General features: G+C 44.5%; 1 protein-coding gene across 1 annotated transcript; it reads left to right on the forward strand.

The window, feature by feature from the left end:
- Window positions 1–660: 660 nt before the first annotated feature.
- MCEE (methylmalonyl-CoA epimerase) lies at window positions 661–17292 on the forward strand. The gene is made up of 3 exons (XM_082252667.1): window positions 661–713; window positions 12046–12386; window positions 16940–17292. Exons 1-3 carry the CDS (start codon window positions 686–688, stop codon window positions 17090–17092), a joined length of 522 nt encoding a protein of 173 aa, XP_082108793.1. The 5' UTR covers window positions 661–685; the 3' UTR covers window positions 17093–17292.
- Window positions 17293–17778: the final 486 nt, after the last annotated feature.

Consider the following 17778-nt stretch of genomic DNA (forward strand, 5'->3'; position numbering starts at 1 on the left):
TACAGCCAGAGACACAGTCCCCATATACAGCCAGAAACAGTCCCCATATACAGCCAGAGACAGTCCCCCCATATACAGCCAGAGACAGTCCCCCCATATACAGCCAGAGACAGTCCCCCATATACAGCCAGAGACAGTCTCCCCCATATACAGCCAGAGACAGTCCCCATATACAGCCAGAGACAGTCCCCCCCATATACAGCCAGAGACAGTCCCCCCATATACAGCCAGAGACAGTCCCCATATACAGCCAGAAACAGTCCTACTCCCCTGTATACAGCTAGAGACAGCCCTACTCCTTGGCAGAGATTCCAGAAGTTCAAGCAGAGAAACAACCCCAAACAAACCTGTCTTGCAGAGCAACCCAACCATAAGCGTTGTAACCACAGTTCCCATCCACTTCCTGTACTTCTCTGTACCATGTGACCAAACAGTCAGCTGACATCACCAGGGTCCTTCTACACGGGTAGGTAATTCTCACGGAACACCGAAAACACAATTTGATAGAACACTGGGGATCCAATCATTGGAGCAGACAGTCACGTGACTAAGATGTCATTTTTTTCCTTAACTAGCCCCTCTAGCATCTCATCCAATGGAAGCCATGGAGGCGGTGCTTGTTTCCTCTGTATTAAAGTTTTGTTGAAGGTGAGTAATAAAGTTTAGTTGAAGCAGTGTAAACAATATGGCAGCGTCCTTGTGCAGGGTGACAGGTAGTGTGGATATATAGTGGCGTCTCTTCAGTTCTGTGTATAGCCTGGGTGTTTCCCATCACAATGTACCCTGTGTGTCATTATCACAGAGTGGTGTCTGTGTGTTATATCCAGGTGCAGTATGACCTGTCTGTGTGTTATATCCGGGTGTAGTATGACCTGTCTGTGTGTGTGTTATACCCGGGTGCAGTATGACCTGTCTGTGTGTTATATCCAGGTGCAGTATGACCTGTCTGTGTGTGTGTTATATCCGGGTGTAGTATGACCTGTCTGTGTGTGTGTTATACCCGGGTGCAGTATGACCTGTCTGTGTGTTATATCCGGGTGTAGTATGACCTGTCTGTGTGTTATATCCGGGTGTAGTATGACCTGTCTGTGTGTTATATCCAGGTGTAGTATGACCTGTCTGTGTGTGTGTTATACCCGGGTGTAGTATGACCTGTCTGTGTGTTATATCGGGGTGTAGTATGACCTGTCTGTGTGTTATATCCAGGTGTAGTATGACCTGTCTGTGTGTGTGTTATACCCGGGTGTAGTATGACCTGTCTGTGTGTTATATCCGGGTGTAGTATGACCTGTCTGTGTGTGTTATATCCGGGTGTAGTATTACCTGTCTGTGTTGTAGTGAAGGCGGATCAACTAATGACATGTGAGCTGTGTGTGAGAAGTCATGTATGATCATTTATGAATTATGAGGGGGGGGGGGGGGGGGCATGTGTAGTGTGGTGCTCTATACTGTTCTCGCATTGATGGCTTCTCTCTGCACTACAGGGATGTAGAGGAGTCCTGACTTAACTTGCCGCATACTTGTTCTCATTCAGTGAATCCAGAGACAGCCTGAACACCTCCATCTTTTCATACATTTCTGTTTATAATGTCACTCTGTATGTCTTCATATCATGTATTTTATTATACTGCCCAGTTGTAAAACACTCTTTAAAGTGGAAGAAAAGCCTGACGCTGACTACATTCTCTCCCTTTCCTCCTACTTACCCTCTGTAAAAAGATCTGTGCAATTACCTCTTTTAACCACTTAAGCCCCGGAGGATTTGGCTGCTAAACGACCAGAGGGTATTTTGCGATTCGGCACTGCGTGACTTTAACCGACAATTGCGCGGTCGTGCGACGCTGTACCTAAACGAATTTGGCGTCCTTTTTTTCCCACAAACAGAGCTTTCTTTTGGCGGTATTTGATCACCTGTGCGATTTTTTGATCACGCGCTATAAACAAAAAAAGAGCGTAAATTTTGCAAAAATAGCAATATTTTTCCCTTTTTTTTTATATGAAATTCCCCCCAAAAAAAATGTAAAAATCAAAATTTTTTAATATTTTCGGCCAATTTGTTTTATGCTACCTATGTTTGGTAAAAAAAAAAATCGCAAAAAGCGTATTTTGATTGGTTTGCGCAAAAGTTATTGCGTTTACTAACAAAGGGAAAGATTTTTGTCATTTTTGTTGTTTTTTTTTTTAACGCGTAATGGCGGCGATCTGCGATTTTTTTTTTTTTTGCGGTACTGCGACATTGCGGCGGACAGATCGGACCCTTGACTGACATTTTTGACACTTTTGGGGTTACCAGTGACATTTCTACAGTAATCAGTGCTATATATATGCACTGTTACTGTAGAAATACACTGGTAGTGAAGGGGTTAACTTTATTTGAGAGGGAGGGGCTGTGTGTGTCCCTAGGGGCGTGATTCTAACTGTGATTGGCTGTGGCTTCAACTGTATGCAGAGTGATCAATGGATCTACATAGTAGATCCATGTGATCATCTCTCATACAGAGAGGAGAATGACAGGCAGCGATCGGGTCCGCCGGTCACACGCGCGGGGGGGTCCGTGACCACGCGGGAGCGGGAGCGCGCCTCCGGCGGCGCGCGCTCGCTCCCTAAACCCTCACAGGCGAGCGACGTAGACCTACGTCACTTTGCCTGTGAGGGGCTGACCGCCGCCGTAGATAGTCATGCGGCGGTCGGCAAGTGGTTAACCTGGTCATGTGATCCCACAGCGTTGGCTTCCCTGTGTCAGTGAGCTGCTGCAGGGGAGAAGAGGGAGCGCTGACAATGAATGGACCATGGAAGCCTAAAGGTGATGCAACTGCACAGCCATTGTCGGATGCTCCTTGACACAGGGGAGCCAGAGCTGCACAAGCTTTTTTACAGAGTAATCAGGCTTGGTAGGAGGAGGGGGTGGGGACATTTTTAAGGAGAGTTAAAGTGGAATTTTTTTCCAAAATGGGGAAGTTGCGCTTGTTTGCAAATACTGAAGCGGCTGACTTAACCGCTTGCTGCCCGCCCACCGTCAAATGACGGTGGATCGGTGCAGCTATTGTTCTGGGACGCCGTCCGATGAGGGCGCACAAGACCTGCTTCTCTCGCGCCACGGCGCGAACCCGATCTTGGTAAAGAATCAATGACATGGCTCTTTACCTATGTGATCGGCTGTGTCCAATCACAGCCGGTCACATGTAAATGAGGAAGTGCCGTTTATCGGCTCTCCTCGCCTCACACTGTCGAAGTGTGTGGCGAGGAGAGCCGATCAGCGGCTCCTCCTCACAGGGGAGACCAGGACAGGTAATCAGGGCACTGATCATCAGTGTCCTGATTACAGAAAAGTGAAATAGAGTGCCAATCAGTGCTCACAAACTGGCCATAGTGCTGCCAATCGGTGCCCATCAGTGCCTGCTCATCTAGGTACTGACTGGCAGCACTATGGGCACTGATTGTGGGCACTGATGGTGCTGCCTGTCAGTGCTCATCAGTTCCTCCCGTCAGTGCCACCTCATCAGTGCAGCCTTACAGTGCCCATCAGTAAAGGAGAAAAATTCTTTATTTTCAAAATGTACTCACAGAAAATAAGAAACTTTTTTTTTTTTCAAAATTTTCTGTCTTTTTTTTTTATAAGAAATAAAAAATCCAGCGGTGAATAAATACCACCAAAAGAAATCTCTATTTGTGTGAAAAAAAATAACAATTTCATATGGGTACGGTGTTGCATGATCACACAATTGTCATTCAAAATGTGACAGCGCTGAAAGCTTAAAATTGGCCTGGACAGGAAGGGGGTGAAAGTGCCTAGTATTGAAGTAGTTAATAAACAGGAAGATCATAAATGTGTTAGGCCCCTTTCACACATGAGGTCCAATTTGAGCTGGCTGTCAGTTTTTCAGCCAGACCTGATTGAACCCTCCATTCTCCTCTCTGGAGTGCCGGATGTAAAGGGACTTGTGTCTGTTTATACCAGGCTATCTCCAAGTCCAATCCAATTAGACAATGAGACCGCTATGGCAACCTGACATCCCTTGCAGTTTACCCGAGCGTCAACAGGGCCATTTTCAAAAAATCAGAAGCATTCAAAAACTCAGTTCTTGGGGTTGAATGCTTTTTAGTGCAGAAGAGGGATATGGGGGTCTATAAAGAGTACCTGTCAGATGCCTATTGCTATCACAAGGCTGTTTACAGTCCCTGTGACAGCAATAAAAGTGAGCAGAAAAATCAAAAATTAAAAAAACAGTGTAAAAAAAAAAAAAAAAATGTAAGTGCCCCCGCCCATCCGCAAAAAATTGCGTTTGAAAAACTGCTGTCCAAATACCCTGTGACATAAAAATTGCAAAACCCACCAATTTATTTTCTAAGGTCTCTGCTTTAAAAAAAAAAAACTGATTGTTACATGTAAACAAAGAGTACCAGAAAAAGCCTGGTCATTTGTTAGGGCACTTCCTGTTGTGACAACGCTGTGTTCCTTTCTCCTAGTTTTACTCTGGAGTTGTCACGCTGTCACACAGCCTTCTCAGGGAGACTACAATAGTCTATGTCAGCACACGTTATGAATGCATAGTCTACAGTTGTCACCATTAGGAGAATGGAATGTCAAGGAATGCCTTGGAGCCACGCTAAAGTGCTGCAGGAGATCAGCAGCCATGAAATGCAACAAAGAGTAAAAACAAAACACATCTACTTTAACTTTGTGGAAAATACTCCTTTACATTTTAAAACTGATCTCCAGCCTTAACTTCAGACCTGCACAGTTATACAGGCTCCTCTCCTGTACTGAAATTACTGCACTCTGTGAATTTCTCACAGTGTGCATCAAAAGCTGCAATAATTCAGATAGTTTGCCTCATTTCCTGGCTGGGGGACATCTAGCATCATCTAGGCCAGGGGTCTCCAAACTGCGACCCTTTGCTTGCCTTTATCTGGCCCTTGAGGCATTATTCCTGCCACCGACACCAACGATGGGGCATAATTCCTGCCACTAACGCCAATAATAGGGCACTATTCCTTCCAATGACACCAAAAATGTTTCCCCCTAATACTAAAGATCGGGCATTTACCCCCAATGGTCAAAGTCCGGCCCCTCCCTAATACTAAAGATCGGGCATTTACTCCCAATGGTCACAGTGCGGCCCCTCCCTAATACTAAAGATCGGGCATTTACTCCCAATGGTCACAGTCCGGCCCCTCCCTAATACTAAAGATCGGGCATTTACTCCCAATGGTCACAGTCGGGCCCCTCCCTAATACTAAAGATCGGGCATTTACTCCCAATGGTCACAGTCCGGCCCCTCCCTAATACTAAAGATCAGGCATTTACTCCCAATTGTCACAGTCCGGCCCCTCCCTAATACTAAAGATCGGGCATTTACTCCCAATGGTCACAGTCCGGCCCCTCCCTAATACTAAAGATCAGGCATTTACTCCCAATTGTCACAGCCCGGCCCCCTCCCTAATACTAAAGATCAGGCATTTATTCCCAATGGTCACAGTCAGGCCCCTCCCTAATACTAAAGATCGGGCATTTACTCCCAATTGTCACAGCCCGGCCCCCTCCCTAATACTAAAGATCAGGCATTTATTCCCAATGGTCACAGTCAGGCCCCTCCCTAATACTAAAGATCGGCATTTACTCCCAATGGTCACAGTTGGCCCCTCCCTAATACTAAAGATCGGGCATTTACTCCCAATGGTCACAGTCCGGTCCCTCCCTAATACTAAAGATCGGGCATTTACTCCCAATTGTCACAGCCCGGCCCCTCCCTAATACTAAAGATCAGGCATTTATTCCCAATGGTCACAGTCAGGCCCCTCCCTAATACTAAAGATCGGGCATTTACTCCCAATTGTCACAGCCCGGCCCCCTCCCTAATACTAAAGATTGTAAGATTCTGGTACCTTCGGTACCCTTCCAGCCCATTTCTTTCGCATATACCTACCTGTCCCTTTAAATCTCGTGACGTCATCACTAGGCGCCGCTCTGAGCGGCTATTTCAATCGCCGGTTTTCACTCACAAGGTGTTCGTACAAACCGCTTGTTACACAGCCTTGTCTGACGCTGCCGAAGCCTCCAGCTATTTCCTGTATCTCGCTACGGATCCTGTATCTCGCTACCGATCCTTCTCCTCATTACCGGACCCCTCATCTCTCTAAAACCAACTAGTGATAAGTACCCCGCAGGGGATTCCTTCCTATCAACTTGCACTATCTACTCTTGTATACTAAAGACTGTTGCTATCTATGCATTACTATTTCTATCATCTGCACTGTTACATAGATTGCTAGCTCTTGAGTCTACTACCATCTATATCCTTGCACTGAGTTAGCAATTCCTGTTCTCTTTATCTGCTGTCCCCTACCACCTGTTACTTGTACATGATTGCTAACCTATCTGCATACTATCTATCACCAACTGCTAACACTCCTGAACATTACTATTGAGTGCCTATCATTGCTATCACTACTCAAGCCTGTCCTTTCAGCACATCACCTCTATACTATCGTATACAACCTATCACTCCAGGAACACCTTAACTGAGTGCCTGTATATTTGCATGCTGAGGCAGGCTGGGCCACAATGATGAGTCTGGAGAGTTGGATATGGTGATTCAACACATCTCTGCACGACTACTGAGTGGAAATTCTGAAGCTGCATATCCATTCCACTAAACAAACGCCGGAGCGTTACAAAGATCAGGCATTTATTCCCAATGGTCACAGTCTGGCCCCTCCCTAATACTAAAGATCGGCATTTACTCCCAATGGTCATAGTCCGGCCCCTCCCTAATACTAAAGATCGGGCATTTACTCCCAATGGTCATAGTCCGGCCCCTCCCTAATACTAAAGATCGGGCATTTACTCCCAATGGTCATAGTCCAGTCCCTCCCTAATACTAAAGATCGGGCATTTACTCCCAATGGTCACAGTCTGGTCCCTCCCTAATACTAAAGATTGGGCATTTACTCCCAATGGTCACAGTCCGGCCCCTCCCTAATACTAAAGATCGGGCATTTACTCCCAATGGTCACAGTCCGGCCCCTCCCTAATACTAAAGATTGGGCATTTACTCCCAATGGTCACAGTCCGGCCCCCTCCCTAATACTAAAGATCGGGCATTTATTCCCACTGGTCACAGCCCGGCCCCCTCCCTAATACTAAAGATCTGGCATTTATTCCCAATGGTCACAGTCTGGCCCCTCCCTAATACTAAAGATCGGGCATTTACTCCCAATGGTCACAGTCCGGCCCCTCCCTAATACTAAAGATCGGCATTTACTCCCAATTGTCACAGTCCGGCCCCTCCCTAATACTAAAGATCGGCATTTACTCCCAATTGTCACAGTCTGGCCCCTCCCTAATACTAAAGATCGGGCATTAACTCCCAATTGTCACAGTCTGGCCCCTCCCTAATACTAAAGATCGGGCATTTACTCCCAATGGTCACAGTCGGGCCCCTCCCTAATACTAAAGATCGGCATTTACTCCCAATGGTCACAGTCTGGCCCCTCCCTAATACTAAAGATCGGCATTTACTCCCAATTGTCACAGTCTGGCCCCTCCCTAATACTAAAGATCGGCATTTACTCCCAATGGTCACAGTCCGGTCCCTCCCTAATACTAAAGATCGGCATTTACTCCCAATTGTCACAGTCCGGCCCCTCCCTAATACTAAAGATTGGGCATTTACTCCCAATTGTCACAGTTCGGCCCCTCCCTAAAGTTTGAAGAAAAGCAAACTGGCCCTTTCTTTATAAAGTTTGGAGACCCCTGATCTAGACTTCCCACCCAGCCTGACTGTCCCTGGCCTGTCCCTTTCATTTAGTTCTGTCAATAATGGAAACTCAGATCACATGGGGGTGCTATCTAGTGTGGTCTGCATACAAATGCAGCCTGTTTAGGATTGCTCACTCCTCCAGGCTCACATTCACCCATCAAGGGATTATGATATTTGCATAGCTCTTTTCAAGAGCCATCCCACGGCTTTCACCTGAACTGAGGGGTCTGGAGAAGAATCCTGAGAGAGGGTGCTGTGATGTTATCAGGAAAGCTACTGTATGTACAGCACCCAGCCATGATCTGCCTGCATTTCATAGCGAATCAGAGAGACCCAGTGATGACATGGGCCCAAAATAATGTATGGGAAGGTTTTATTTAAACATTTCATTAGCATGTCGGTGGGGCCAGAGGAGGCAAAATATAGGCAGATTAAACTTCAGCTTTAAATGAAGAGTTCTAATGTCATACATAATTGTTATCTTCCTATTTGAAGATGTTTTTTTTTGTAAATGTATTAATAGACTCCCAACATCTGAAGGAAGAAACTTGGTGATCAGGCAGTTCTAGATAAATATTGATTGTTGGGTCACGTCTTTCTGTTTGCTGCAGTTAAAAAAACAAAATATTGTAATTAAAATGATTTAAAAAGTCACAATTTGCTTGTGTGACCTGGACTTTTCTTTATGTATTCGCATTATGAGGACAAACCTTTTCACACTGTTGCAACTTATCGTACGGCTTGCAACACAAAGTCGCTTGACAAATCAAGACACATTTATTTCAATGGGTGCGGTCTTAGTTCATGCCTCCCAAGTGGTAGTGACAAAAAAAGGTTCCTGCACTACATTTCTGTGACTTTGCATTGTGACTTGAGTGCCATAGACTGCAAAGTTAAATCACTGTCATTAGGAAGCCTCAAGCAAGTCACAGGACTTCCAGTGCAACTTTGCATTGTGACTTGCGTGCAACCTAATGCATTTTCTATGCGACGGATGTTTTGGGAATTTGGCTTTGACCAATCATAACGACACAGAGTGTCACACATTATATTGTAAAGTGCTGCGCAAACTGTTGGCGCTACGAAAATCCTGTATAGTAATAATAATATTATTGTTCTTACACTGTTTGGACCGTTCTGTGGCTGAAAAGCTCTCCCAACCCTCATGGCAGAGTCTTGCTACCTCTAACCATGCCCAGTCTCACTTGCCTTGGTCTTTTATAAGAAAGGAAAATGAACTGTGAGCTTGGCGCATGCTCTGAAACGCGTCGTGTAATTCTTCTGATCTTGGTGACGTCACGCAGCAGACGCTGCGTTCCAGCCTGACACGTGGAGATCAGCCAGTCCCGGAAGACAGCAGCCGGCTTGTTCTGTCCTCCGCTTCCACCCACCGGCTTCGGTCATCTCTTCTCCCGGACCCTGGACTTTGGACTCCACGATCACCTATTGACATCAGATTGAGCCTACTACTTTGTACCCCATGTGAGTTGCTACATCTTGTGTGCCTGTTGTAATAAAAACTTGCTGCACTTAGAGGTGCTTCGCCTGTTTTTTTGTCTTTTATAGATCGGGTCTCTATCAAATATTGCAGGACGCTCATACAGGTCAGATAAGTTGTTTCTTTGTCACGCATCCCTCAGTCTCTGGGAAGCCATCTTTCCTGCACTGTGAACACCGATGTATAATGTTGGGTGGACAATGTACTTTGGGAGGTTACAATGCTTGGAATGAGATTTTGAATGGCAGGGATGGGCAGGGCCATTGATACGCAGCAGAAAATGGAGTATAGGGTTAAAAAACCCCTCTGAAGTCGCAGCCAAAGTTGCAAGGATAAGACAAACCACTTCCTTGTGACTTTTTTTTGTGATTTTAACATTGCAGTTTTTGGCACTCATGTCACAAGGAAGACACAAAAAAGTAGTCCAGGAACTATTTATTTATTTATTTTTTTGCTACGACTTGGGTTGGGCAATTAGGGAGGCACCCATTAAAATGAATGTTTTGTGTGTAATATATTTGTAGTGGGTGATTGTATGTTTAGCGGTTCTGTTGCCTTGCTTGTTTTTATTTTAAGGCTAATGTATATGTACAACTGACTATGATTATTTCTGCCCATGGTTGTATTATTCTAAGGATGGTCTATTATGTATGATCCTGGTTCCTACTATTGATGGCCTCTGCATAGCCGACAGTACTGCTTTTGCCTTGTTCAGATGGCATTTATTCGTTTTTGTATGTTACTTAAATGAAAAACTTATCAATAAACTTCTTTTGAAAAAGAAAATGAATGTGTTTTGACTTGCCATGCGACTTTCTGTGCTGCAGGTTGCAGTAAGTTGCATGAGAAGTTTTAGCAGGGTGAACCAGGACTATATGTATGCAAAGTCCCCACTAAACACCACTGTTTCCAGTACCGGGACAAGTCAGTTTACATCCGGAAGTGATGGGAAATCTTACTTTTTTGAGTTGTCACGTTAACAGGTGGTATAGAGAAATCCTTCAATGGGGAAACCCTTTTTTGGAGACCGCTTTTTAAGAAGTGATATCCACTCACTTTGGAGCGAGCGCTTCTTAATTCCTGCTGACTCTCTGGGACAGTGTCAACTTCTCACGTACCTGACTGATGAGCCCAATAGTGCAGAGGAAGGCCTCCCTTACGTATCTGACTCGCGGCCCCTGGTAGAGCAGACAGGTGGCACGGGAGAGCAGAATGGCATGAGGGCCTGGCGGGTCAGCTGTTGGACGGGCAGCTCCAAGGTCCCAGATGCTTTAAAAGGAGACAACCAGCAGGTAGGTGGATCCCAACAGCAGGCAGGCAGAAGGCCGGAACGCCCGAGTCCACACTCACTCTGGGGGCTCACAGGCAAACGGATCAGTTCACAGGCCGGGTCAACAACAGGTGGGCGGCGTGGAATCCAAAGGAGCATGCAGGTTCAAGGTCAGGGGAGCCGAGGTCAGGTGCAGGCAGAAAGCAAGGGAAGTCCAAAGTCAAGCCGGGTCGTACAGGAGATCAATCACAGAAGCAGGTAAACAGGAGCGGGGGTCACAGGAAGCTGCCGATCAGACAGCAAAGACATAATGCTGCTGAGGAGTTTAAATAGAGCAGCCTGTTGTCAATCACTGCAATTAGTCTGCAGACTCTGCACTAAGTTAACCCTTAGGTAGCAGAACCATGACAACAGGAAGTGAAGGGAAATCTTCCTGACAGAGACAGTAGAAATAAAGGCCTGGCAGGCAGGGGTCTTATTCATGCTCAGTCCATTCAAAGCCAAACAACTGTGGCTTTATACACACTTCAAAGCCATAAGATATGAACCAGTTCAGTTTCTGATGGAGGTTCATGTAACGCTCCTGCGTTTTCTGTATAATGTGGATTTGCAGCTGCAGAAATATTCCACTTCAGTAGTCATGTAGAGAAACGCTGAGATACCAATCCCAACTCCCAAGACTCATCATATGTGGATAGTCTCAATTTAGCATACAAATATACACACTCAATAAGATGTTCCTGGAGTGATCTATGTATATAGTAGTATAGAGGTGATAGGCTGAAGAGACAGGTTGAGTAGAGACGATAGGTGACAGACACTTGAGAGGAATGTTCTTGAGAATGAGATAGTAACAGGTGGGATGCAGATAGGTTAGCAATCATGTATGGTAGTAGATGATAGGATAGCAGATGACATACAGGAGAGACTAACCCAGTGCAAGAGCAGATGATAGTAGGCTCAAGAGCTAGCAATCTAGATAGTGCAGATGTAGTAACAGTCCTTAGTATGCAGAGCTAGACAGTGTAAGCTTTAGTATGAAGGTTATTGAGGATTCCCCTGTGGGGTACTTATCACTAGTAGCAAGTAGCAGAGGAGAGGTTCGGTAAGAGCGGATGATCCGGTAGCAGGATACAAGGATCAGCAGCGAGGTTCCGATAGCGAGGTATGCTTGCAAGCATGCGAGCTTCAAGGCAGGTTATGCGGTGGCACAAGACAAGGTAAGCATCAAGGCACATCTAGGCACACAGCAGGTTGAACGAACACATGTGAGTGAAAGCTGGTGATTTAAATAGCTGTTCAGTCCGGCGCGTCATGATGATGTCAGCACTCTTAAAGGGAAACACACCTATATGTGCTTCATCTATCTAGGTAGATGGAACGCACCCGGAAATGATGTGATAGGAGGCACTGAGAGTGCCAGAACCTTACAGTTCACTGCCTTCTCAAAATTTACATTTTAATAATGTCAGCTATACTTTTTTTAATACTAATATATTTCTTGTTATTTTCAGGGTTATTTTGTAGGATCAATGGCATCATTCAAGCAAAAAGAAGCCTATCTGTTTCACAAACATTGGTCCAGAAGGTTACTGATTCCTTGTGGAAATTAGGACGGCTCAATCATGTTGCTATTGCGGTTCCTGACTTAGAAAAGGCCAAGTCTGTGTATCAGAATGTCTTGGGAGCCCAAGTGAGTGAGACCGTCCCTCTTCCTGAGCATGGAGTGTACACGGTGTTTGTAGAACTTGGAAACACAAAGCTGGAACTTCTGCATCCTCTGGGGCAGAACAGCCCAATCTCTGGCTTCCTACAGAAGAACAAGGCTGGTGGAATGCATCATATATGCATTGAGGTACTTTTCCCATGCTTATGTTTCTTGTATATTCTATAGTGGTAAAGATGGATTGTCACTTTGGGTTTCTGCTGGGTTTGAGCCATTCTCTACTTGTATATCCAAAACCTAAAGAAAAGGTCAGGCATCTGTCATTTTGAAGGGATTGTAAAGGCAGAGGTTTTTTTTTATCTTAATGCATTCTATGCATTAAGATAATAATAATAATAAAAAAAAAAAAAACCTTCTGTGTGCAGCAGCCCCTCCTAATACTTACCTGAGCCCATATCTATCCAGCGATGTTACAGGAGTGTCTTAGCTGCCCTGGACTCCCCTCTTCATTGGCTGAGACAGCAATGTGGTGCGATTATCTCCCGCTGCTGTCAATCAAAGCCAATCGGGAGAGAGAGAGGGCAGGCTGGGTTTCAGCTCCGTGTCTGAATGGACACAGGGAGCTGTGACTCGGCTCGGGTGCCCCCAAAGCAAGCTGCTTGCTGTGGGGGCACTTACCAGGAGGGAGGGGCCAGGAGCACAGAAGAGGGACCCGAGAAGATCCAAGGATCCAAGCCGCAAAACTAACTGCACAAAGCGGGTAAGTATGGCATGTTATAAAAAAAAAAAAAAAAAAATGAGACTTTACAATCACTTTAAGGATGTAAGCAAAGGCAAATAAAAGCAGTTTATGCTGCAATACTTGCCTTCAGTCTAAATATTTCCTCCACAATATATATATATTTTTTTTCTGCCTCTAGATGTCCTGAATTTTCCAGTTTGAATGAATGAAGGCCAGCTTCATTCAACCCACTCTTTCTGAGCCCTTTTTGTCATCAACCCGTCACCATTCTGTGACTGTGCAGTTGGATAAAAAGGAAGGAGCGCCCGATGTCCAGAGAATTGCAACTTCTAAAGTATGATTGATAGATGTTTATTGAAAAGTAGCAAAATGTACATCAACGCTTTTCGGGAAACTAAACTCGGCAGCCTGCCATTCATTTTTCTGAAATATCGTATCTAACCCAATCTTTCATGGGATTCTTTCCCATCCAATAATAGGGTGCAACAGCCCTGAAGAAGGGGGGGGGGTCTTTCCCCCCTGAAAAGCATTGGTTTGATGTACATGTTGCTAATTTCAAAAAACATCAATGACTTATACTTTAGAAGTTGCAATTCTCTGAACACCGGGCGCTCCTTCCTTTTTTATCCAAGCTTCATACAGTTCCCTCTGTATGATGGGTATCAAGTCTAAATCAGAACAATTGTCATAGACAAACAAGTGCCTTTTGCATTTTAAAAATAACATCTGTTAGATATTCAGGTAATAATTAGATGTTATTGAATTTTATCTAGAGCATTTTCCTAGAAGAATCCATCATTCTGCAGCAGTATGAGTGAATTTCACATCTGTGTGCTGGTATAGGACAACTAGTTCACTATGCTAGCATCTTCCCTTGTTCATTGATTCGTTTGAGCAATGTTGGATGATGTTGGGTGCCCTCGCTCTTCGAGGTCGAATGATGTTGGGTGCCCTTGCTCTTCGAGGTTGAATGATGTTGGGTGCCCTCGCTCTTCGAGGTTGAATGATGTTGGGTGCCCTCGCTCTTCGAGGTTGAATGATGTTGGGTGCCCTCGCTCTTCGAGGTTGAATGATGTTGGGTGCCCTCGCTCTTCGAGGTCGAATGATGTTGGGTGCCCTCGCTCTTCGAGGTCGAATGATGTTGGGTGCCCTCGCTCTTTTAGGTCGAATGATGTTGGGTGCCCTCGCTCTTTTAGGTCGAATGATGTTGGGTGCCCTCGCTCTTTTAGGTCGAATGATGTTGGGTGCCCTCGCTCTTTGAGGTCGAATGATGTTGGGTGCCATCGCTCTTCGAGGTTGAATGATGTTGGGTGCCCTCGCTCTTAGAGGTCGAATGATGTTGGGTGCCAACGCTCTTCGAGGTTGAATGATGTTGGGTGCCAACGCTCTTCGAGGTTGAATGATGTTGGGTGCCCTCGCTCTTCGAGGTCGAATGATGTTGGGTGCCCTCGCTCTTTGAGGTCGAATGATGTTGGGTGCCCTCGCTCTTCGAGGTCGAATGATGTTGGGTGCCCTCGCTCTTTTAGGTCGAATGATGTTGGGTGCCCTCGCTCTTTTAGGTCGAATGATGTTGGGTGCCCTCGCTCTTTTTTAGGTCGAATGATGTTGGGTGCCCTCGCTCTTCGAGGTCGAATGATGTTGGGTGCCATCGCTCTTCGAGGTTGAATGATGTTGGGTGCCCTCGCTCTTCGAGGTTGAATGATGTTGGGTGCCCTCGCTCTTCGAGGTCGAATGATGTTGGGTGCCCTCGCTCTTCGAGGTCGAATGATGTTGGGTGCCAACGCTCTTCGAGGTTGAATGATGTTGGGTGCCCTCGCTCTTCAAGGTTAAATGATGTTGGGTGTCATTCACTCAGAAAGACTGAGGACATCTAGTGGCAAAATGAATTCATGTGTGGGACAACACCAGAGAGGAGATAATTATTGCAACTGCAGCTCTTTTTTTATTTTTTCACTGTCTTGAAATATCGGCTTAGAAAAAAACCATGTCCAGAGATAATTTGGTAAATTTCCTGTTCCTGCTTTTAATGCCAGTTCTGCTTCAATTTCTTGCTTACTGTTGATGCTGCCTAGTACATTGAACAGATTAGAATTTTTGTGGCAGTACATTTTTTAATTTAGAACATCTGATCTTCTTGGACAGCATTGTTTGCAAACCACATAGAATAATCTGCAGTTTTCATTTAAAAAGTTTAGTTAGAAAATTAGGTCCTGCTAGATCACTTCAGGCTGGCCCCTTTTGCAGGTATTGCTATGTATGTGTCCTGATTATAAGTGCAGTCCCAACAGTGCTGCCAATCTATGCCCTTCAGTGCCTCTTTTTCAGTATCACCTATCAGTGCCCATCAGTGCAGCCTCATCAGCGCACATCAGTGAAGGAGAAAAATTACCTGTTTGCAAAATTTTATAAAAAAAACTATGAAAACGTTTTTGTTTGTTTTTTTTTTTTTTCAAAATTTTCTGCCTTTTTTTTATTCATTTAACAGAAAATAAAATCCAGTGGTGATTAAATGCCACCAAAAGAAAGCTCTCTTTTGTGTGGAAAAAAAGGATAAAAAATTTGTTTGGGTACAGTGTTGCATAACTGCACAATTGTCCTTTAACCACTTAAGCCCCGGTAGATTTTACCCCCTTCCTGACCAGGGCCTATTTTGGGATTCGGCACTGTGTGAGTTTAACGGACAATTGCGCGGTCGTGCGACGTTGTACCCAAACGAATTTGACGTCCTTTTTTCCCACAAACAGAGCTTTCTTTTGGTGGTATTTGATCACCTGTGCAATTTTTTGATCATTCGCTATAAACAAAAAGAGCGTCAATTTTGCAAAAATATTTTTCACATTTTTTTTATATGAAATTCCCCAAAAAAAATGTAAAAATCAAAAATTTTTAACATTTTAGGCCAATTTGTTTTATGCTACCTATGTTTGGTGAAAAAAATCGCAAAAAGCGTATTTTGATTGGTTTGCGCAAAAGTTATCGTGTTTACTAACAAAGGGAAAGATTTTTGTCATTTTTGTTGTTTTTTTTAACGTGTAATGGCGGCGATCTGCGATTTTTTTTTTTTTTTTTGCGGTATTGCGGCGGACAGATCGGACCCTTGACTGACATTTTTTAAACTTTTGGGGTTACCAGTGACATTTCTACAGTAATCAGTGCTATATATATGCACTGTTACTGTAAAATTACACTGGCAGTGAAGGGGTTAACTTTTTTTGAGAGGGTGGGGTTATGTGTGTCCCTAGGGGCGTGTTTCTAACTGTGATTTTGCTGTGGCTTGAGCTGTATGAACAGTGATCAACAGTCCTACATAGTAGAACCGTTTGATCACCATTCATACACAGGGGAGAATTACAGGCGGCTTGTTTACATTAGCCGCCTGCCTTTCTCCCTCTGCACCGACGATCGCCGAGTGACCGGCGGACATCGGGGGGTCCGTGACCACTCAGGAGCGGGAGCGCTCCTCCGGGGGTGCGCGCTCGCTCCCTAGACCCTCACAGGCTAGCGACGTAATACTACGTCGCTCTGCCTTTGAGGGGCTGACCGCCGCAGTAAATAGTCGTGCGGCGGTCGGCAAGTGGTTAAAGCGCAATAGTGCTGAAAGCTAAAAATTGGCCTTGGCAGGAAGGGGGTAAAAGTGCCCAGTAGGAAAAGTCAGATTAAACCCTCCTATCCTTTACACCCAAGGAAGCTGCCTCTGTTTGATGACCGTTAGCAATCGCGAACTTCAAGGAATGTAACTGTTTTTTGAAACCGTTATATTGATGGGTTTAGTTCTGCTTTATGATTTACTGCGGGTTCAGGAAATCTGGGCTTTAGCAAAATGGAAGCCTCCGGCAAAAAGAAACAGGAGCAATGCTGGAGGCAATTTACAGCACACCCTTATTTTGGTAGTATAATTATTAATGTGTAATGTATGTTCCTTGCTAAAGAATATCATTTTTTTATCAAGTTATGGGTAAAGTTTTTTGCTTTGACTGCCTTGAAAATTATGTCTTCACAGGTGGATGATATTAAAGAAGCTATGCTCGATCTGAAAAAGAAAAACATTCGGCTTCTAAGTGAAGAGCCTAAAATAGGTGCCCATGGAAAGCCAGTTGTCTTCCTGCACCCAAAAGACTGTGACGGTGTCCTGGTGGAGCTTGAACAAGCCTAGTGCTCCTGATCATATTAGATCCATGGAATTAAAGAAAAGGTCAATTGTGGATCTTTAGAAAGTTTGACTACACTTAAATTATGATCATTCTCTGTGATTTGTCTTCATGTAAGTGAACTGATTGTCTAAGCATATAAATTAAAAATGATCCCGTTTCTACTTTTCCCTAGCAATGTAAATAATTAAAACACTGACTAATTAATTTGCAATTATTAATTTAACTTTAAAGGAGTTTGGTTACCGAATTTGTATGCTGTTTGCTGTTGCAGCAAACTTTAATTTGGAACTTTAGTCACAAATAAGTCCTGCTAGATCACCTAATGCTGGCCCAGTATGCAGGTATATCTATGTAAAACATGAAAAATAAGTGCCTATACTGTTTAAAATCCAGTAAGGCACTGTCCCACCCTGCTCTGTACATGATCAGTTGCTCTCTATTTTTAGGCATTGTGCTGAGTTTGTAGAAGTCGATCTGCTGACAACCTAAAAATTTACTGCTGCTCAGGGGCTCTGGAATTCAGAAAAATGGCAGCCCCTGTGAAGCTGGAACAATGTTGGAGGCAATTTACAGCACACACTCCTTTTTAGTAGCATCATTATTAATGTGGAATGTGTGTTACTTGCTAAAGAACAATATTGCTTTATCAAGTTGTTATGGATAAAGTTCCACTTTAAGAAATGAAGTA

Source organism: Pelophylax lessonae, assembly GCF_965119305.1.
Source record: "Pelophylax lessonae genome assembly, chromosome: 4".
NCBI lineage: Eukaryota > Metazoa > Chordata > Amphibia > Anura > Ranidae > Pelophylax > Pelophylax lessonae.

Coding starts and splice junctions, on each gene's coding strand:
- MCEE (XM_082252667.1), top strand. CDS start 686: ATGGCAGCGTCCTTGTGCAGGGTGACAG. Junction 714..12,045: donor GTCCTTGTGCAGGGTGACAG/GTAGTGTGGATA, acceptor TGTTATTTTCAG/GGTTATTTTGTAGGATCAAT. Junction 12,387..16,939: donor TGCATCATATATGCATTGAG/GTACTTTTCCCA, acceptor ATGTCTTCACAG/GTGGATGATATTAAAGAAGC.